General features: G+C 43.5%; 1 protein-coding gene across 2 annotated transcripts in view; it reads right to left on the reverse strand.

Annotated features, from left to right (window-relative positions):
• Positions 1-5,084: 5,084 nt before the first annotated feature.
• The window catches only part of tfcp2l1 (transcription factor CP2-like 1), a 50,385-nt gene continuing 32,784 nt past the window's right edge, over positions 5,085-22,685 (reverse strand). For both annotated transcript variants that reach the window (XM_067987122.1, XM_067987124.1), the window contains exons 13-15: positions 18,119-18,261; positions 9,249-9,300; positions 5,085-8,059 (exon numbers count right to left, since the gene is read on the reverse strand). In XM_067987122.1, the coding sequence (XP_067843223.1) occupies positions 8,022-8,059; positions 9,249-9,300; positions 18,119-18,261 (233 nt within the window). In that variant the 3' untranslated portion in view covers positions 5,085-8,021. The remainder of the gene's footprint in view (positions 8,060-9,248; positions 9,301-18,118; positions 18,262-22,685) is intronic.

The raw sequence follows: 22,685 nt of genomic DNA on the forward strand, positions 1-22,685 counted from the left end.
TCGGGCCAGGACCTACTCCGTTAATGGTAGGGCGTTGGGGAGAGTTATAGAACAAAGAGATCCAGGAGTACAGGTTCATAGTTCCTTGAAAGTGGAGTCACAGGTGGATAGGGTGGTGAAGAAGGCATTCAGCATGCTTGGTTTCATTGGTCAGAACATTGAATACAGGAGTTGGGATGTCTTGTTGAAGTTGTACAAGACATTAGTAAGGCCACACTTGGAATACTGTGTACAGTTCTGGTCACCCTATTATAGAAAGGATATTATTAAACTAGAAAGAGTGCAGAAAAGATTTACTAGGATGCTACCGGGACTTGATGGTTTGACTTATAGGGAGAGGTTGGACAGACTGAGACTTTTTTCCCTGGAGAGTAGGAGGTTTAGGGGTGATCTTATAGAAGTCTATAAAATAATGAGGGGCATAGATAAGGTAGATAGTCAAAACCTTTTCCTAAAGGTAGGGGAGTCAATAACGAGGGGGCATAGATTTAAGGTGAGAGGGGAGAGATACAAAAGGGTCCAGAGGGGCAATTTTTTCACTCAAAGGGTGGTGAGTGTCTGGAACGAGCTGCCAGAGGCAGTAGTAGAGGCGGGTACAATTTTGTCTTTTAAAAAGCATTTGGACAGTTACATGGGTAAGATGGGTATAGAGGGATATGGGCCAAGTGCAGGCAACTGGGACTAGCTTAGTGGTATAAACTGGGTGACACGGACATGTTGGGCCGAAGGGCCTGTTTCCATGTTGTAAACTTCTATGATTCTATGATTCTAAATGAGGAATGTAGAAAAGCATGCCAGGCGTACCTAAAAATGAGGTGCCAACCTGGTGAAGCTACAACTCAGGACGACATGCATCCTAAACAGCAGAAGCAACATGCTACAGACAGAGCTAAGCGATTGCACAACCAACGGATCAGATCAAAACTCTGCAGTCCTGCCACATCCAGTCGTGAATGGTGGTGGACAATTAAACAACTAACGGGAGGAGGAGGCTCTGTAAACATCCTCATCCTCAATGATGGCAGAGTCCAGCACATGCGTGCGAAAGACAAGGCTGAAGCTTTTGCAACATCTTCAGCCAGAAGTGCCGAGTGGATGATCCATCTTGGCCTCCTCCCGATATCCCCACCATCACAGAAGTCAGTCTTCAGCCAATTCGATTCACTCCATATGATATCAAAAAACGGCCGAGTGCATTGGATACAACAAAGGCTATGGGCCCCGACAAATCCAGGCTGCAGTGCTAAAGACATGTGCTCAAGGGGTAAGGTAGCATAGTGGTTATGTTACTGGCCTAGTAATCCAGAGGCCTGGACTAATAATCCAGAGTCAGGAATTCAAATCCTGCTACGGCAGCTGGGGGAAATTTAAATTTAATCAATTAAATAAAATCTGGAATTAAAAAAACTAATATCAGTAATGGTGGCCATGAAACTACCGGATTGTCGTAAAAACCTATCAGGTTCACGAATGCCCTTTGGGGAAGGAAACCTGCTGTCCTTACCCGGTCTGGCTTATATGTGACTCCAGACCCACAGCAATGTGGTTGATTCTTAATTGCCCTCTGAAATGGCCTAGCAAGCCACTGAGTTGTAAAATCTTGCTTTAAAAAAGTCATAATAAGAATAAAACTGGACGGACTACTGGACACGACAAAGGTAAACCAAGCCCAGTCGACACTGCAAAGTCCTCCTAACGAACATCTGGGGAATTGTGCCAAAATTGGGAGAGCTGTCCCACAGACTAGTCAAGCAACAGCCTGACATAGCTGTGGGCCATCAGCAGCAGCAGAATTGTATTCCAGCACAATCTGTAACCCCATGGCCCGGCATATTCCTCACTCTACCATTACCAACAAGCCAGGGGATCAACCCTGGATCAATGAGGAGTGTAGAAGAGCATGCCAGGAGCAGCACCAGGCATACCTAAAAATAAGGTGCCAACCTGGTGAAGCTACAACTCAGGACTACATGCATGCTAAACAGCGGAAGCAACATGCTATAGACAGAGCTAAGCGATTCCACAATCAACGGATCAGATCAAAGATCTGCAGTCGTGCCACATCCAGTCGTGAATGGTGGTGGACAATCAAACAACTAACGGGAAGAGGAGGGTCTGTAAACATCCCCATCCTCGATGATGGCAGAGTCCAGCACGTGAGTGCAAAAGACAAAGCTGAAGTGTTTGCAACCGTCTTCAGCCAGAAGTGCCAAGTGGATGATCCATCTCCACCGTCACTGAAGCCAGTCTTCAGCCAATTTGATTCACTCCACGTGATATCAAAAAATGACTGAGTGCACTGAATACAGCAAAGGCTATGGGCCCCGACTGTAGTGCTGAAGACTTGTGCTCCAGAACTAGCCGCGTCTCTAGCCAAACTGTTCCAGTACAGCTACAACACTGGCATCTACCTGACAATGTGGAAAATTGCCCAGGTGTGTCCTGTCCACAAAAAGCAGGACAAATCCAATCTGGCCAATTACTGCCCCATCAGCCTACTCTCAATCATCAGCAAAGTGATGGAAGGTGTCGTCGACAGTGCTATCAAGCAGCACTTTCTCACCAATAACCTGCTCACCAATGCTCAGTTTGGGTTCCGCCAGGACCACTTGGCTCCAGATCTCATTACAGCCTTGGTCCAAACATGGACAAAAGAGCTGAATTCCAGAGGTGAGGTGAGAGTGACTCCCTTGACATCAAGGCAGCATTTGACCGAGTGTGACACCAAGGAGCCCAAGTAAAATTGAAGTCAATGGGAATCAGGGAGAAAACTCTCCAGTGGCTAGAGTCATACCTAGCACAATGGTAGTGGCTATTGGAGGCCAATCATCTCAGTCCCAGGACATCGCTGCAGGAGTTCCTCAGGGCAGTGTCCTAGGTCCAACCATCTTCAGCTGCTTCATCAATGACCTTTCCTCCATCATAAGGTCAGAAATGGGGACGTTCGCTGATGATTGCACAGTGTTCAATTCCATTCACAACCCCTCAGATAATGAAGCAGTCAGTGCCTGCATGCAGCAAGACCTGGACAACATCCAGGCTTGGGCTGATAAGTGGCAAGTAATATTCGTGCCAGACAAATGCCAGGCAATGACCATCTCCAACAAGAGAGTCTAACCACCTCCCCTTGACATTCAATGGCATTACCATCGCTGAATACACCACCATCAACAGCCTGGGGTTCACCTTTGAACAGAAACTTAACTGGACTAACACATAAATACTGTGGCTACAAGAGCAAGTCAGAGGCTGGGTATTGTGCGGCAAGTGACTCACCTCCCGACTCCCCAAAGCCTTTCCACCATCTACTAGGCACAAGTCAGGAGTGTGATGGAATGCTCTCCACTTGCCTGGACGAGTGCAGCTCCAACAACACTCAAGGAGCTCAACACCATCCAGGACAAAGCAGCCCACTTGATTGGCACCCCATCCACCACCCTAAACATTCACTCCCTTCATCAATGGCGAACCATGGCCGCAGTGTGTACCATCCACAGGATGCACTGCAGCAACTCGCCAAGGCTTCTTCGACAGCACCTCCCAAACTCATGACCTCTACTACTAGGACAAGGACAGCAGGCACATGGGAACACCACCTGCACGTTCCCCTCCAAGTCACACACCATCCCGACTTGGAAATATATCGCTGTTCCTTCATCGTCGCTGGGTCAAATTCCTGGAACTCCCTACCTAACAGCACTATGGGAGAACCTTCACCACACAGACTGCAGCGGTTCAAGGCAGCGGCTCATCACCACCTTCTCAAGGACAATTAGGGATGGGCAATAAACGCTGGCCTTGCCAGCGACGCCCACGTCCCATGAACAAATAAAAAGAAACCCTTTCATTATCTTAAAGACCTCTATCAGGTCACTCCTCAGCATTCACATAGCCCCAGCCTGTTCAACCTTTCCTGATAAATATATCCTTTCAATTCTGGTATCATCCTTGTGAATCTTATGTATACCCTCTCCAACGCCTCTATGTCCTTTCTATAATATGGGGACCAGAACTGCACAATGCTCCAAGTGTGGTCTAACCAAGGTTCTATACAAGTTTTACATAACTTCTCTGCTTTTCAATTCTACCCCTCTAGAAGAAATGAACCCAGGTGCTTGATTTCCCTTTTTTATGACATTATTAACCTGCGCCGCTACTTTGTGATGTGTGGATCTGTACCCTGAAATCCCTTTGCTCTTCTACCCCATTTAGTCTCTTATTATCCAGGTAGCATGCGGCCTCCTTATTCTTCCTACCAAAATGCACCACCTTACACTTATCTATATTAGAAGGTTGGCTTTATCAGTAGCACCCTATACAAATAACTCATACTCCATAAGGAGATGGATTAATGTTCAAAGCACTGCAGTCATCAGCAGTGGTGCAATCACTGCTTAAGACAGCCAAGAAAGTCTCACCCAACTTCTCACAAACTCGCTTCCCCAGCCTTCTCTTCTTCCAATATTTTTTTATAATATTTGTTCTTGAAATGTGTTAGTTAAACCATTAAAATTAAATATTTTAAATGAAATGAAAGCATTAAAAATGTCAACCGGGACTAAGTGGTAGCATTCTTGCCTCTGAGTCAGAAGGTTGTGGGATCAAGTCCCACTACAGAGACTTGAGCACAAAATCTAGGCTGAGACTTCAGTACAGTACTGAGTGAGTGCTGCACTGTCGGAGGTGAGATGAGATGTTAAACCGAGGCCCCTTCTGTCCCCTCAGGTGGACGTATGAGATCCCATGGTGCTATTTCAAAGAAGTGCAGGGGAGTTCTTTCGGTGTCCTGGTCAATATTTATCCCTCAACTGACATCACTAAAACAGATTATCTAGTCATTATCACATTGCTGTTTGTGGGACCCTTTGCTGAGCACAAAATTGGTTGCCGCGTTGCCTACATTACAACAGTGACTGCACTTCAAAATTACTTCATTGACTGTAAAGCGCTTTGGGACATCATGAAAGGCGCTGTTCAAATGCAAGTTCTTTCTTTCTCTTTCTTGCATCTAACTGGTCCCTTCTTTTAAATTCCAAAAGTAGAAGACGCCATGAGCATTAAAAAATGAAAGCTCTGCAGAAGTCTTGTTATAAAAAAGGTCAATTTATTTGTGTTTCGTTGACTAGCGTACAGACCTGCAGGTACAGAACACTTTCCATTTCTGAGCTGAAATGTACAATAGCCGGTGCAAAATATGCTTTCACGTTAAAAAAATATTTACGATCGTTAGACCTCGCACGTTCATGATCCAGCCACCCTCGCCCGCTTTACCCTCTGCAATCCTGCCGAATTTATATATTAATGTGCACATTCACCCAGTGACTCCTGCAGTAGTGAAAGACCCCAGGAGGTTTGTCAAAAAATGAAACTACACCTGGAAAAAAATTAACAGTGGTAACCTCGCCCATCATTAAGACAATATATAATTTGCTACATTTAATTGGTATTAGTACAAAAACATTTTTAAGACACATAAAATAATGCCACAGAAATTATACAAAGCATTACACCAACTCAAAAACCAGTTGGAAATTAGCCTGAAACTTCACTGCATCAAATTCTTTCAACACAAAGGTTATACCCCAAAACTATGGCAAAGCAGTATTCCAAAATGCAACGTTAATGAAAATGCGTGGTCATGGTTACACAGAAAAACAAATAAATGAAGCAAATCCTTCAGGTTTTCTGTAAATAGGCAATTTACTACAGAGCTACATGCAATTTATTGCCATGTGGGGATTTGAAGCCTCACCTTCTTCCATTGGATCTCCATTTGTTTTGTTTTTTCTGAACCTAATGATAGTTTAAATGTTATAAATTCTCATTTGCCAAACCTTCTATGCACACATTAGAATTTTCTCATCACCACAGAGGTCAGTAGTCACAGCTCCATCTCCATTCAAAAAGGAATCTGCCATACCTGAGGCACGTTCTGTTGCTTGGACTACAGACCACTGAACAGATCTAGTTTCTGTTCACCTTCAAACGCAACCATCCACACAATATCTGCCGAACCCAAGCCCTTTAATCACAAAGCTTCAATATTATCCGTTTGATGGCAAACTGGGGTAAGGGTGGCTATGTAGTCACTAGGAATTAAGGGCTGTGAAGCTAAACTCATTCAGCAGTCAATCTGAAGAAACATCCACTAAAGCCTTTCATTCAGGACGTTTGCTGCTTTTCATTGTCTGAATTCAGGGAAATTCAGATGATTGGATGCCCAATTTATGGCTTCACTTGGTTTACTTGGTAGGCCAGACTGATCAGAACCTCCAGAAATTCAACTTCACCCATCCAAAGTTATCAGAAACCAGATGCTAGTAACAGAACTAATAAAACCTGCCTCAGGCTCGATTTGTCAGTTTTATTCCTTTCTGAAATTAACAGATGGGAAAGTATCATCTGAACTACACCAAAAGCATTTACTCTATAAATGCTGGAATAATGCTGGTTTCTGAAAATCATGATTTGTTTACTCAATGAACTGTAGTTATATTCGTTAAAAACGCAAGACACGCCTTAATATGGTGGGGCACTATAACAATGTACCATGGTATGGTGGAATGAAGTATCATTCTCCTTCCTTTTTCCTTATCCTCCACACCTCAAGACCCTCGTTTCAGCCATGACATTAAAAGGAGGCAGAACACTCCTACACACCCACCAGAAGCCAAGAAAAGGGCTAATGAGCAACTCACCTGGCTGGCTTCTCAACTCAGGAATTGTGCATGGGGGCAAGATGCAAAGGCGATGGAAGCACATCTAAAATGAAGGGCTGGAGAGAGGGAGGTCCCTCTGTATGTTTTAATTTTTTTTAAAATAAATGTTTCTACTGATTTTAATATATCTAATGACTGCAGCAGAATTTCCAGCAAAGAAAAAGGGCTCAGTATGATGCAAGCTTATCAGAACTATTTTTTTTTTGGGGGGGGGGGAATGCAAAAACAACTTGTCCCTGGGTGACTTACAAATTGAACAGCATTCTGTGTAAACATTAATAATAGCTCTAAAATGTTAAAGTACACTTAATTTGTGGGGCTTCATGAAAAAGTCACCATCCTAGAGAGAGTCTATGACATCTAGCAAGCTCTATGTAGTCATTAATGCCCTTTTGCAACCCATAGGCTGTGTTTAAATAATGAATAACTTCACACATCAATTCCTCTGTGCATTAAAACAATTCAAAATGGAACTGGCTTCAAACATTGATCAGAAAACAGATCTGTATATGTGCACATATTAACCAGCTTTACTTACATATGTAGTCATATTTCTTTAGCATTTGCAATATCCTCCTCCCCCAACTCTAAAAATATAGTATGTATTTTTAACTCTCTTAGTTATTCCTTTTTTTCCCCAGTAGAAGACAAATCCTAGCAGTACTCGAGCATACATTCAGCAGATTCAGTAAGGAAAAAAAATATTCTTCATCCATTCCGACAGTTTATGTCACCATTTGTTAATAGCCTAGGTGGAATAAATTGAATTCCGTCTCGATTACACGGAATGCAGGAATTTGGGCGTCCGGTCGATTTTCATTTTGCTTGAAAACTGCAAACCTTGTTCATTATGACTGGGAATAACGGTAAATAAGTGGAGGAAAAGATTATTTTTAAGCTTCCCCTTCCCCCCACCACCTTGTAAAAAGAAATAAAAATCAAAAAATGAATGTACTGCATTTCGTGCAGGATAAAGCAGAACATTTTTGTCAATCTTGCCTTGTAGGGAGCACAGCATCTCTTACTGGGGAACTGGACAACAAAATGATTAAGGCAATGGGATTCCTCCCTCTGTCCCGCTTCACTGCCCCCACCACCCCCCACCAAAAAAAAATGTTCACTTTCATTAAGAAAAAAGTCTTTGTTCTCGAGGACTTTGGGTAAAGGCAATTTTAGTACTGCGACCAATTTGTTTTTGGTCTGTTTTTCAGATGGTTGTCCACGTTTAATGACAGGATGTCCAAACAATACATGAACACTGAATCTTCTGCCTGGTGATCGAGGAATCATGTCCAACTCTGTTCACTTTAAGATGATGTGGTACCCATCAGTTCTCTCAGCTGTGAAGAACATACAATGATTTTAAGTTACATTAGCATTAAAGTAGGAGACCCTAGGACGTGGGGAAGAAACTTATTCAGCAATTCTTCAATATCAACATGCACCTTATGACATCAATTCCTCAAGAAACGCTCAATATACAACACTTTCCACAATCATTGCTGAGAACACATTCTCTTTTCCCATCCTCTCCAATAAGAAACCAATCTAATACCTTCTTCAGTTAATCATTTGAGTGGGAGATCCCTTAATGGCCTAATGGGTAAAGGCACCACTACAGAAAGTCCCCAATTTGATTTCTTAGCTATTAGAGAGGTAGCAATTGGGGCATTATGATTAGTCTCACAATTGTGGGCTAGGAAGCAAGGGAGTGAAATGCCAGGAGTTCCCACTTTTGATCAATATCCAGTAATCCCAGCCTCCGTGGAAGCATTAGGTGAAGACAGGGTCAAACTCAGTTATGAAGCTTTCTACGACCAACACTTCCTGCCTGGATGAGATATGTGAAGCTGTTTTCAGGAAAGGGGTGGGGGTGGGAAAGGAAGATAGGGGGAGAAACTAGTGTTTGAAAACATTTTGACTATTCTAAGAACTACAATAGGACAAGACAAAAGTTTAATCTTCATTGGACCATTGTGATTTCAATCATTTTTTTAAAAAAGTGACAGCTCGGTTATATTGCATTAAGACATTTAGGTGGAAAGATTTCCTCTATGCAATAATTGCAGCAAAATCAAACACACTCTTTATAACATGTTTACAATTTCATTTCACTGGCACACAGAGGAAATCTTCCCCTTTGCTCTTTAAAAGAACAGAAAGTTATAAAGGTACATCCTCAACCAAAGAACACACAGCCAGATTTGATTGGATCCCTTGTGCAGGACAGTCAGTCTGCAGAGCTTTCTAATAGAGCAATGCACCCGTAACAAATCTCAGTGAGCAAATAGAAAATAAGGAACCAGTTATAATGCAACCTAAAAAGAGTCCTTGGTGTATCTGGACCACAGGCGTAAAGCTTTATTTACAGCTGGAAAACATTGGAAAAATCTAATGTCACAGCAGGAGAAACTTGCCACAGTGTTCAATGTGGTGGTGCCAGAATCAAGCTTTCCAAGAACTCGCTATAAGGGGCAATGATGTTCTTTCAAGGATCAACAATAGATAAGCAAAACTGTAAGGAAGTACCTTTTAAGGTGCAGATGACAAAGCAAACCTCATCACAGAAATTTTTAACCATCTAGAAATAAAAAGACATACATTAGTCTGAGCTATGAAGTACAACTCTTCCATCAGCCCTATTATGGTGTACTAGCAGCTATTGCCATTACAAAGTTTACGTATAAAAACATCATTTCATTTAAGGAGGCACTTAATTCACCTACTTTTATTATTGACGCTACAGTTGCCATTGTCATGGCTCTTGTTCGAGCTGTACTCCTGAGCCTGACTTGACAGTGGGTTTGTTCTAGATCCAGTAACAGTGGCAAAACTACAGCTTGGATTTGACACAACCTTACTTTTAATTCTTTGACTAAATATGCAGGTTAGAACTAGCCAGATCTTGATGCACTTCCTGTCATATTAAGAGATTCCAGAGTAGGGTGCCAAATAAAATATCAAATATCCAGCAGTACAGATTGCACTCTAGACAACAGTCAAGTTACAAAATATGTGCTTGTAAATTGAAAGCATTTCTTGGGGTTGGAAATGTAATAGGAATACAAAGATCTTTGGGAGCAATAACAGCTAGCCACACAATAATTATACAAGAGTTAAATGTACCTGCAGCTCCCTAATGGCCTAGTGAGTAAAGGCACTGCCTGGTGCAGTGTTGAGCTATACAGACCAGAAGGTTCCAGAGTCAAGCCGTATTTTATGCGGAGTTAGCTGATCTTAGCTTGGCAGCAGTTGGGTCTCAGCCTTCGGCCTTGAGGGGAAGGAGAGGAGAAAAGAAAAGCAACAGCCAGCATTCCCACTTCTGATCACTATCCACCAAGTCCTTCTGGAATGTACAATCGTGGGTATCAAGGAAATAAGCAATCACCAAATGGATTCTATTCAGGTTCAAATGCACCAGCCCCAGCGATTCATAACACTCTTTCCCCACCAGTAGCTTACCAACAGTTAAAGTAATAAATCCTGGCAAGCGGCTTCTCTTTTACAATTTGCTTTTATCCCTGGTGGTCCAGGCATTTCAACAAGGTACATGGCTATTTAGTTAAAAATGTCCTTCTTTATAAAAAACGGTTGAAGCTAGGAATGAGGTACCATTATTGCCCGTGCTGAACTCTCAGCCTGAAATATATATATGGATTAATACAAATGATGCACGCAATTGGAAATTTAAATCAGCACCAGGCCTACAAATATAGACCCCAAAAATCGGTGTCCTGATCCACTGCAACAACAGCAAAGCGAGACTTCTGGCCACCGGCAAGTTGGGACATTGACTCTGTCCAAATCCCCAGGATCTGCTCATTAGAATATTGGTGGGTGAGCTAATGAAGCTCCCACCACTCATTTGTAAGTTACACTGGGGAGGGGGGAGAAGTGAAACATCCTGCACCATTACCTCTGCAGTCTCCCAAGGATCTATCCTCGGCCCCTACCTATTTTTCATCTACATGCTGCTCCTCAGTGACATCATCCAAAAACACAACGCCTGATTCCGCATGTACGCTGATGTTCTCCAGCTCTACCTCACCGCCACCTCTCGACCCCTCCACTGTCTCTCATTTGTTACATTGCTTGACCGGACTGCACAAAAATTTCCTCCAACTAAATATTGGGAAGACCGAAGCCGCTGTCTTTGGTCTCCACTGCAAACTCCGTTCCCTAGCCACTGACTCCATCCCTTTCCCTTGCCACTGTCTGAAGCTGAACCAGACCATTCACAACCTTGGCATCCGACCTGACCCAGAGATGAGCTATTGACCATCACCAAGACCGCCTACTTCCACCTTCGTAACATCACCCGTTTCCGCCCCTGTCTCAGCTCATCTGCTGCTGAAACCTCATCTATGCCTTTGTTACCTCCAGACTCGACTATTCCAATGCTCTCCTGGCTGGCCTCCCATCTTCCATCCTCCATAAACTTGAGCTCATCCAAAACTTTGCTGCCCGTATCCTAACTGGCTCTAAGTCCTGTTCTCCCATCACCCCTGTGCTGGCTCCCGGAACGCCTCGATTTTAAAATTCCCATCCTTGTTTTCAAATCCCTCCATGGCCTCATCCCTCCCCATCTCTGTAACCTCCTCCAGTCCTACAACCCTCCGAGATCTCTGCACTCCTCCAAATTCTTGCCTCTTGCGCATTCCCGATTTTAATCATTCCACCACTGGCGACCGTACCTTCAGCTGCCTTTGCCGTAAGCTCTGGAATTCCCTCCCTAAACCTCTCCGCCTCTACACCTCTCTCTCCTCCTTTAAGATGCTCCTTAAAACCTACCTCTTTGACCAAGTTTTTGGTCACCTGTCCTAATATCTCCTTATGTGGCTCGGTGTCAAATTTTGTTTGAAAACGCTCCTGTGAAGCGCCTTGGGATGTTTTACTATGTTAAAGGCGCTATATAAATGCAAGTCGTCATTGCCGCCTGAAGGTTTTAAAAGCCTGCAGCAGCTTAATAGGACAGCACATTGTGGACCAGAAGCAGTTAATTGGTGATGGGGGTGAGGTGGTGTTGGTGGTGGTGCAGGTAAGATTTTGGAATGTCCATTCTGGATAAGATGATGGTTGCATGCTGAATGCATACATTTCTGAAGGCCAAAAGAAGCAGCAGCCCTTCATGGCAAAATGCAAGGCAGGTTCCACATTAAATCACCATCCTTGGGACTCACAGCATGAGCAGCAATGGGACTGGCATCAACACCCCACCCCTCCCCGCCAAGCACCGATCAGCCAATTGTTCTGATGGGGACATGGAGATTCTCATGAGACGCGCGGGGAAAAAAAAAGAGAACCAGAATGTTCGGGATCCGTGGCAAGAAGTTGAAACAAGTCGGTAGATCGAGCTACGGGGAGGGACTTGGCAGTAAGTGCCGCCTTCCTGACCCCAGGCACGGCAGAGCAAATCCAAAAGAAATTTAATAACCCAAGGAGGACAGGTAAGGTACGAAGCCTCATCCCCAAATATATTGTACCACCATGTTTGCCAGTACATCGCAAACCCTCACAATGTTCAACAGAATCATGCAGTGTGCACCTTTGTTGCTTTGCACTCCCACTCTTCCATCTGCCACCTGCTCATGGACCTCTCCTCAAGCTTTCTACCCCTTCCAAACCTCACCATCACATTGCCTTTCCAGTCTTTAAGGACAGTATGGATGCACAATGTCCTGAGAAGCACAGCCCTTTCATACTGTCTGCAATTTTCTTGCAGAAGGTGACACCTAATGCCTGGGTGCATAAGGCCACCAGTGAGGGGCCTCCTTATCTTAAGACACCTGATTCCCTGGGAGGAGCAGGAGCTGGAGCTAGAGAGAAGTCAAAGGGCTTGTGCCAGCTGCAAGTGCATCTTCTCCATGTCTTGCTATTCCAGCTCCTGCTACAAGAGCACAGGCTACCTTCAAGCAAAGTCTTGTTACTCTTTCTTCTGTAACTCAGTTTTTCTCTGGGTATCCACTACACATTCTAACCTCTCCCTCTCCAAATGAATCACAGCAAGACAAAGGTAAATGAGGTGGAGAAAGAGAAGACAAGTCCCTCTACTTCAAGGCACGGGTCTGCTGTATCACACGTGCCATCATTTGCTCTCTTCCTCCCACTCATCAGCCGGAGGCATTTGCCCAGGGATGGGGATATTGCACAATCACAGAGCACAGGATACTAGAGGAATAGGCAGTGAAGGAGGAGCCTGACAATCCTGAGCAGCAGCTCATAAAAAGGTCAGCCCTTGGCTGAAGGGTCCGTGGACTCTGATTGCCAACAACGGGTATAATGAAGAAGTCCCTTCGCTGCAGCACTCCCTGGAGCTTGTGGCTACATTAGGCACATCTGCAGCCACCTCCACCAGTGCAAGGACCAAACAGTGCTTCCTCAATGGATGCACAGACTGCAGAAACAAAGCCTTGGGGGATAGACTAGAGACCGCTGCTTTCTGGTCTCCAAACCCTTGGGGCCAAGACCAAGGTTAGCATTTCTCAGAGTGCCCAGATTCTGACAGAAACCAGTCGGTCAGCCATCTGCTGATCAGTGTCCAGCTGGAGCCAGGTCCCAACACCAGAGGCTCAGCAGAAACTGACTCATACAATGCTGTCTTTCACCAGAGACGCACACGCGAGCCGTTCTCCCACTCCCCTTAGATGCCTGCACATCCAGCACAACAGTCAGCAAAGGGTCCATCGCATAACTTAGCTGCCACAAAACGATGGCTTCTTCAATCGAAAGAGGCTCCTAATCCACATCCAGCCACCTCTCAACTCTGGCCCTCAGGTAGCACCTACAAAGGGCACCAGATTAGGCAGAAAGTAAGTCATGCCGGAGCCCTCAGGGGAAAGCATGGTATGAGGAAACAGCAGACAGTGTTCCACTATTAACATTGTGACAGATGTGATTTAAAAATGTTTGGCTTGTGTAGCGGTTGTGCTGTTCTGTTCACTATTATCCTTGTATTATTATACGGTAAAGTGGCCTTTCTGTTATTGGAGGTGTTGCTTCTAATGGTAGTACCTTAAGGCCTCTGATATTCTGCATAGTTGTTGTGAAGGTGGAAGAGAGGAGACAATAGGAAGGAAGGTGATGTCATTTCCCTGGAGAAGTCCTACCTGCTGATCTGCCTGCATATCTCTGGCAGCTGAGATTGCTACCTTCTCAGATTCCTCCTCCTTTTTCTGGTGGACTCCGAAGTCCTTTGGGAGGGCAAAGTTGTGAAGCACACAGCAATCCACCCTTGCTGGAGTGTACTGCAGTGCGCCTCCAGGATAAATCAAGGCACCTGAATCATCTTCTCTATCATTACTCAAGGGCCTGCATGTGCCCCATTGCACGGCAGTGGTGTCATCAGCCTGAAAAGTGAAGGGTAGGCCTCATCACTGATAAGCCACCCAGACACCTGCATGTCTTGGCCAAAAGAAGTTGGCATGTTGGACTGCTGCAATTAAAGGCATCGTGACTGCTAGCATAATATCAAACATTCACATGCTGGATACCTTACCAGGTGGACAGTCAGTGAAAGGAATCCATTCCCATTAAGGTAATTTAAGGGGTTTATAGACAGGGCCCAAATGGTGATTATAGCTCCCATGTAACCCTTTGTATCTTGGGGCAGCAAGCCACATTACAAAATCATATGGCCCTGCCATTTTGTTGCTGTGAATCTTGCTGAAATTAATGTTCAATATAATTGTAGCTGAATGATAGGAATTTTGACATATTACATCAACATATCATTTGACGACTTCCTACACCCTCCGGTACACGTGGCAGAAACTTTGACAGATGCAGATTAGGGCAGAGAGCTGGCGGAACTGGGTCCCGCCCCACAATATGCACCCACCGGTCAGTGCCACAGAAGTGCTGAAAGAGGCGCATGGAATTTTCATCATTGGTTAACTACAGAATTCTCAATAAACCTGCTTTAACGAACAGAGCTTCCATGACCCACCAGATGTAGGAATGGATTGCTCCCTGGCTAATACTGCAGGGGTCAGCAGTGACACCTTGGAAGCAGCCAGCAGCAAAGATATTCAGAGCTGTTGTTACAAGGCAGGTGTCAGCCTTAGCTCAGTGGCAGCACTGTCAGCTCAGAGTCAAAATGTCACTGGTTAAGCCCCACTCCAGAGACATCAGTGCAGAATCTAGGCTGACATTCCGGTGCAGTACCGAGGAAGTGATGCACGGTCAAAGGTGCCATTGTTTGAATGAGACATTAAACCGAAGCATCTTCTGCCCCTCCAACAGACGCAAAAGACCCCATTGCACTATTCAAAGAAGAGCAGGCGAGTTCTCCTAGTGTCCTGTGCAACAGTTATCCCTCATCCAAAAATCACAAACAGATCTGGTGATTTATCTCATTGTTGTTTGAGAGACCTTGCTGTGCACAAATTCACTGCTGCGTTTGCCTACATTACAATGGTGACTACACTTCATTGGCTGTGAAGTGCTTTGGAACGACCTGAGGTCGTGAAAGGTACTATATAAATACAAATTGGTTCTATGATTGCCATTTGCAGAACTGTGTAACTGGTGGATCTGATCGATAATTGGGGGGGCCCCAAAGCTGGCACAGGTCATCAACACTTGCTTGCGAAACATACTCTTGCCAAGAGCAACTCTTCACTCGTGCCTTTCTCGTGTGAGCGCTGGTTTTGTTGATTCATACTAGAGGTTAACGGAAGGACCTCAGCCCCTGTGATGTCTTTTCTCCATGTCGGCCTCCTGTTCTTTATCCTCCATCAAAATAGTGAATTGAAGGATCCCATTAGGGAAACCACTCCTCTAGTTTGGGTCTGTAACATTATGTACCTCCAAAAGATGTGTACACAGAGGCAGGGTGAAAGCATACTCAGCAGTTCTCCTAAATATAAAAAAAACTAACTGATTTCAAAATGGCATTATATGAAGCAAAAGGTAGCTCTGAGAAATCCCAAAGGACAGCTAGTCCTAGTAAGTAAGTTTAGTACACGCATGCTACACGTTAGTGCAACTGCAGTGAAAAGTTGACATATTATGTCTTCACCACATGATTCAACTACTACCTGCACCCACACCCACATCCAGCTGAAGCTCCGACAGACACAAATCGGGGCAGAGAACTAGCAGAACCAAATACTGCCCAAAAAACACATCCAGCTGACAGTGCCATACAAGTCCTGAAAATGGCACATGGAATGTTCATCATTGCTTTAACTCCAGAATTCTCAATAAAGCTGCAGCAAGGACATCACAGCCATTAAATCGCCTGTCTGAATGCCACCAAGGGCATGAATCACATTAACAAGCCACTTCCTCAGCCTTGGCACAAAACAAAAATCCAGTCACAAGATTTTAAACTTCTGGTAATCAATACCATGTAATAACTTCAAAGCTACAATCTCTGCGTGCAGATGGTAGTACAACTTGGGCTTGCAGGATTTCATTTCAGGGATTTTGGAAGGTGTAATTAAGTTTTTAAACCAGGTTGTTTTTAAAATTAAAAATTCAGATACTCAAGGTTAAAAAAAAATTCAAAATTTAAACATTTTTGGTTCTGTTTTTAAATTGTCAACTTGTCCTAAAAAGCAACAAATTCTGCAAGGTATTCACCCAACTTGATGGCCAAACACAATATACGTTCTTTAGGAATCAAATTTATCATAATACTTTATCGCAAACATTGTCAGAGTTTTGCGTCACTTTACGGAGGGACTGTATTGCAACTGCTTCATCTGTTTCAAATAGGTGCAATTGGTTAGTATTCACCCCCCACCCACAAAAGATTTTTAAAAAGCCATCTAGTTGTAAAAGTAGCTCAGGGCAGGGGATGGAAGGCGGGGATCCCAGTTTAAAATGGTTAAAACCATGTCCTGCAAGTGATGCTGGCTCCTGGATCTTTCACAGCTGGTTGGAATCAGAAAGCAGGGATCCGCTAAGGTCGGCAGCCGGGAAGATTAACCAGGTCTTCCCAGATGCCATTCTTAGTGAATCCAGGCAGGTTTGCAACCATGTGTTGGGAGCTAGCACCACAAGTGCAGATTTTAGCACAGCAACTTTCATCTCTACAGAAATCCTTAACCACATTCATTTTTTTTTACTAGGACTGCATCTTTGGCTAATGAGGAATGAGCTGGACTAAGTGGCAATAAATATAAACTCAATCCAATCAGTGTGAATATGAACCATTTTCCATATACAACACACAATCCCTGCCCAAAAGTTCATCTTATTTTGCTATTTCATAGCATGACAAATGAGGCATGAAATACATTCATTCTTCAACACCCATTTTTGCATTCCCCACAACTATTTCTATTGCTTCACAGCAAACTTTGTAAGCTAGGAACCAAAAACAGAGCAATAAATTGTTAATAAGTAACTGGTGGATTTAATTTAGCAGTCTGGAAGTCCACTTTACAGAATTCTTTGCAAATACAAAAGCTACTCAACGAAATTTGCTTCAACATTATGTCAAACACTGGAGAAGGTTTTTAATCCAAACTTGTAAAGCAAGTTACCGCCAATGGTCATTAAGACAAGCATTCAATACTTGGTGTGGGATCAATAAATGTAGTGTTTTATGTCCCATGTGGTTTACCACCATGCCTTTTCTGGCACAATATAATAAATCTCCTTTAATATAATGTAAATAACTTTGTTTTCCTCCCCCATTGTGTTAAAATGCCAAATCAACATATTTACCGCAACAAAATCCTGCTAATCACTGAAACATATTTTACCCAATGTTACGATCATGCTACTTACAAAATGTTGCAAAAAGCAATGTTTATATTGAGATTTTGGAAACTCCGGTATTATAACCTTCTAATAGGCTGCTGTTTAAACTCCACTATGGGTCAAGGATAACTGGATGGGAGGCGATTTTTTAAAATTTGAGAATCCTATGTGGAAGGCCAAGTCCCCTTGTACAGGACATCACCATGATTAAAAAAGACAAGATTAACAAAGCAATGACTAGGTGATACGAAGTTTGCTTTTAAAAACCTGCAGATTGTAGAAGGGAGGAAAGACTGAGAAAGGTAAAAGTAATTCAACAGGGTTCAGCCCATGAGTGGGAGGGGAGAAAGGAAGGAAGGCAAGAGAGGGAGGAAGGGAGGGAGGAAGGAAGGGAGGAAGGAGAGGAAGAGAGAGAGAAAGGAGTGCAGTAAAGAATGAAAGAGAAAAAGAGAAAAAAGGAAGTAAAAGAAAAATGTTTTCCAGTTTCCTGTTCAGAAGAAACACGCAGATAAGGAAACAGTTATAATGCATGGGACTCCCAATCTGGGTCCAAATTGATGCCATTCAGGAGTATTCAAACCCCAATAGAAGATTCTAGAGAAAGAAAAACATTTTTAAAAGAAAACTCAAAAGGTCGAGCGTTGTCTCAGCTGCCATTCTGTGCATGGACCTCTCTTGGATCTCACCTCATCACTGACAAGCACGTGGATCCCACTGGGTCCCTGTCTGTAGATCTGGTTAATCTGCTGCGGAGAAATGCTGTACAGATTTGCTATTTTCTCAGTTAATTCTATCGCTGTCAGCTCTTCCAAAAAGATTGCATGGTATACTGGAGGAAACCGGGAAAAAGAATTTCGTCACTTAAAAACAGTTCAAATAAGAAACACAATAAATACTTGGATTTTTTTCCTTCCACTTTGCTCCCCTTTTCTCCTGATGGTGCTGACTCATGTTGATGCATGATACTGTGGGTACTAGTAGGCCTCCAGTACCTCAAAGTGTCCATTCTTCATGATCTCTTCAGCGAATGAACCATCCTGTTCCATATACTATGATTTGCACCTCAGAATCATACAGCACAGGAGGCCGCCATTCGGCCCATCGTACCTGTACCAGCTCTTTGAAAGAGCTGTCCAATTAGTCCCACTCCCCTGCTCTTTCCCCATAGCCCTGCAAATTTTTCCTTTTCAAGTATTTATCCAATTCCCTTTTGAAAGTCACTACTGAAACCACTCACACCACCCTTTCAGGCAGTGCATTCCAGATTATGATAACTCGCTGCCTAAAAAAAGTTCTCCTCATTTCCCCCTGCAAACAGTTTCTCCCTATCTGCTCGATCAAAACTCTTCATAATTTAACACCTCTATTAAATCTCCCCTTAACCTTCTCTACTCTAAAGAGAACAATACCAGATTCTCTAGTCTCTCCACATGACTGAAGTCCTTCAACCCTGGTACCAATGTAGTAAATCTCCTCTGCACCATCTCCAAGGCCTTGACATCCTTCCTAAAGTGCGGTGCCCCGAATTGGACACAATACTGCAGCTGAGGCCTAACCAGTGATTTATAAAGGCTTAGCATAACTTCATTGCTTTTGTACTCTATGCCTCTATTAATAGATGTGGAGATGCCGGTGATGGACTGGGGTTGACAACTGTAAACAATTTTGCAACACCAAGTTATCGTCCAGCAATTTTATTTGAAATTCACAAGCTTTCGGAGGCTTCCTCCTTCCTCAGGTGAATGTTGTAGAACATTTCTACAACATTCGCCTGAGGAAGGAGGAAGCCTCCGAAAGCTTGTGAATTTCAAATAAAATTGCTGGACTATAACTTGGTGTTGCAAAATTGTTTACAATCTATTAATAGAGCCCAGGATCCTATATATTTTTTTAAAATCAGCCTTCTCAACTTGACCTGCCACTTTCAAAGATTTGTGTACATAAACCCCCAGGTTTCTCTGTTCCTGCATTATCTTTAAAATTGTACCATTTAGCTTATATTGCCTCTCCTCATTCTTCTTTCCAAAATGCATCACTTCACAATTCTCTGTATTAAATTTCATCTGCCATGTGTCCGCCCATTTCACGAGTCTGTCTGTCATAATATAGTACAGCACAGAAGGCAGCCATTCGGCCCATCATGCCTGTGCCAGACCTCCTGAGGTCTGCTATTATCCTCCTCACTGTTTACTGCATTTCTGAGTTTTGTGTCATCTGCTAATTTTGAAACTGCAGCCTTTATACACAAGTTCAGGTCGTTAATGTATATCAAGAGGAGCAGTGGTCCTAATACCGGCCCCTGGGGGACATCACTGTATACTTCCTTCTCTATACATTCATTCACCACTACTCTCTGCTTTCTGTCTCTTAGCTAATTTTGTATCCATGCTGCCACTGCCCCTTTATGCCCATGAGCTTCAATTTTGCTAACAAGTCCATTATATGGCACTTTATCAAACACCTTTTGAAAGTCCAAAATACAACCTCAACCACATTACCCTCATCAACCCTCTCAGTTAGTTCATCAAAGAACTCAATCAAGTTTGTCAGATATGATTTGCCTTTAACAAATCCATGCTGGCTGTCATTTATTAACCCATATTATTTTTTCCAAGTGACAATTCATTTTGTCCCAGATTATGGTTCCTAAGTTTTCCCACTGACATTAGGCTGACTGGCCTGTAGTTACCGGGTTTATCCTTCTCCCTTTTTTGAACAGGGGTGTGACATTTGCAATCCCCCAGTCCTCTGGCACCACTCTTCCAATCCTCCTTGGATATGGAATTGTGTCCAGAGCCTCCACAATTTACGCCCTCACTTCCCTCAGTAACCATCTGGACCAGGCAACTTTTCTACTTTGAGTGCTGCCAGCCTTTTAGTACCACCTCCTTATCTATTTTTATACTATCCAATTTCTCTACCCCCTCCTCCTTTACTTTGATGTGGACAGCATCTACTACTTTTTGTGAAGACAGATGCAAAGTATTCATTTAATATCACAGCCTCCAAAAGATTCTCTTTTTGGTCCCTAATCAGCCCCACCCTTCCTTTGACTATCCTTTTGCTCTTTATAGGTTTAGAAAATACTTTAGTGTTCCCTTTTATGTTACCTACTAATCTTTTCTCATACACTCTTTGTCTTGTTTCCTTTTTTCAGTTCTCCTTTGCACTCTGTATTCTACATGATTCTCTACTGTATTGTGAACCTGATGTTTATCATAAGCCTCCTTTTTCTGTTTCATTTTAATCTCAATACATTTACTCATCCAGTGAGCTCTAGCTTTGGATGCCCTTCCTTTCCCCCTCGTAGGAATGTGTCTAGTCTGTACCCGAACCATCTCCTCTTTGAAGCTCCGATTACTCATTTACTGTTTTATCTGCCAAACTTTGTTTCCAGTCCACCTGGGCCAGATCTCTTTTCAACCCATTGAAATTAGCCCTCTTCCAGTTGAATATCTTCACCTTTGATTGTTCCTCATCCCTTCCCATAACTACTCTGAACCTAATGATATTGTGATCACTGTTCTCAAACGCTTTCCCACTGAAACATGCTCCATTTCATTCCCCAGAATTAGATCCAGCACTGCTTCCTTACTCGTTGGGCTGGAAACATACTGATCAAAAAAATTCTCCTGTATACATTTCAGGAATTCCTCCCCCTCCTTGCCCTCATCACTGTTTCTCCCCCCCTCCCCCAGTCTATATTAGGATAAGTCCCCCATTATCACTATATTGTTTTTACATCTTTCTGAAATTTGCTTGCAGATTTGCTCCTCCATCTCCTTCCCACTATTAGGTGATCTATAGTATATAACCTGCAGCATAACTATTCCTCTTCTGCTTCTTAACGCTAACCAAATAGATTCTGTGTTTTGAACCCTCAAGCAAATCATCCTATTCCAGGGCTGTAACAGTATCTTTGATCAATACTGCCACAAACCCCCCCCCCCCACCCCTTTTTTTCCCCCATCCCTATTCTCCCTGAATACATTGTAACCAGGATAAGTTCCCATTCCTGCTCTTGTTTGAGCAAGGTCTCCATTCTTGCTATTATATCATAACCCCATGGCAACGTGTGCCTGCAGCTCACCAACCTTATTTGTCATGCTCCATGCATTTACTCACATGCACTCCAACCCCACCTTGGTCTGTGTTGCATTTCTCCCACCTGATCCCTCCTCTTTATCTCTCCCAATACTCCATACACCTCGTTTCTCTCCTCTGATGCTTCATCCTGGCTCCCCTCCCACTGCCAAATTAGTTTAAACCCTCCCCCACAGCACTAGTTAAGGGGCCAATTTCCTCCCGCAAGGACATTGATCCCAACCCTATTCAGGTGCAACCCGACCACCTTGTGTATAAAGTCGGATAGCCGGGTGGTGAAGGATATAATACTAGAGCCTAGTCTTCAGTTGCTTCCAAGCCTTTATTCTCAGAAATCCCCCTTACACATAGTGCACCCCCTAGATAAGCTTCCTCCTATAATTGGATAGGAGAATCCCCAATTGATACCCACCACCTGAATACAATTAACACTAATTGATATAAATCACATGGATACAATTAACATCTTGCACAGATCCCTCCTGCCCCAGGAATCTGAAGCCCTCCCTCCTGCACCATTTCTCCAGCTATGCATTAACCTGCTTTATTTTGCTGTTCCTCCACTCAATAGCACGTGGCACTGGGAGCAATCCAGAGATTGCCACCTTTGAAGTCCTGATCTTTATCTCCTTCCCAGCTCCTGAAACTCTGTCTGAAGGGCCTCAACCCTTTTCTTTCCTATGTCATTGGTTCCAACATGGACCATGACTTTTGGCTGTTCCCCTCCCAGCGCAGAATATTCTGCATCTGCTCCGTGACACCCTATTCTCATCTTTATAACCGTAGATCCCTTTTATAAAATGGATATTTACCCAGCTCTTATTTAAAAGCAGTTAATTAATACAGCATTAACTACTTCTGCTGGAAGTCCATTCCACGAATTGAGAGAGGGAGAAAATTCTTCTAAATCTCTAGTCTTGTTTAAAGATTGCTAACCTGATGCTCGTCTTCAAGCTGCAATTACAGCCCAAGTCAAATATCCTGCTCACACCTACATCATCCACCTTCAAAATCTAGATCAAGTTCCCTCTACGTCTTTTCCCTTTACAGTTTTATAAAGTGTTTTTTTTTTAAGAAGTGTCTCTTCACAACTCAGAAGCAAAGCCCAGAATCATCTCACTCTTTTCTGAACTTGCCAACCCAAAGTTC

Source organism: Heptranchias perlo, chromosome 7 (assembly GCF_035084215.1).
Source record: "Heptranchias perlo isolate sHepPer1 chromosome 7, sHepPer1.hap1, whole genome shotgun sequence".
Classification (NCBI taxonomy): domain Eukaryota; kingdom Metazoa; phylum Chordata; class Chondrichthyes; order Hexanchiformes; family Hexanchidae; genus Heptranchias; species Heptranchias perlo.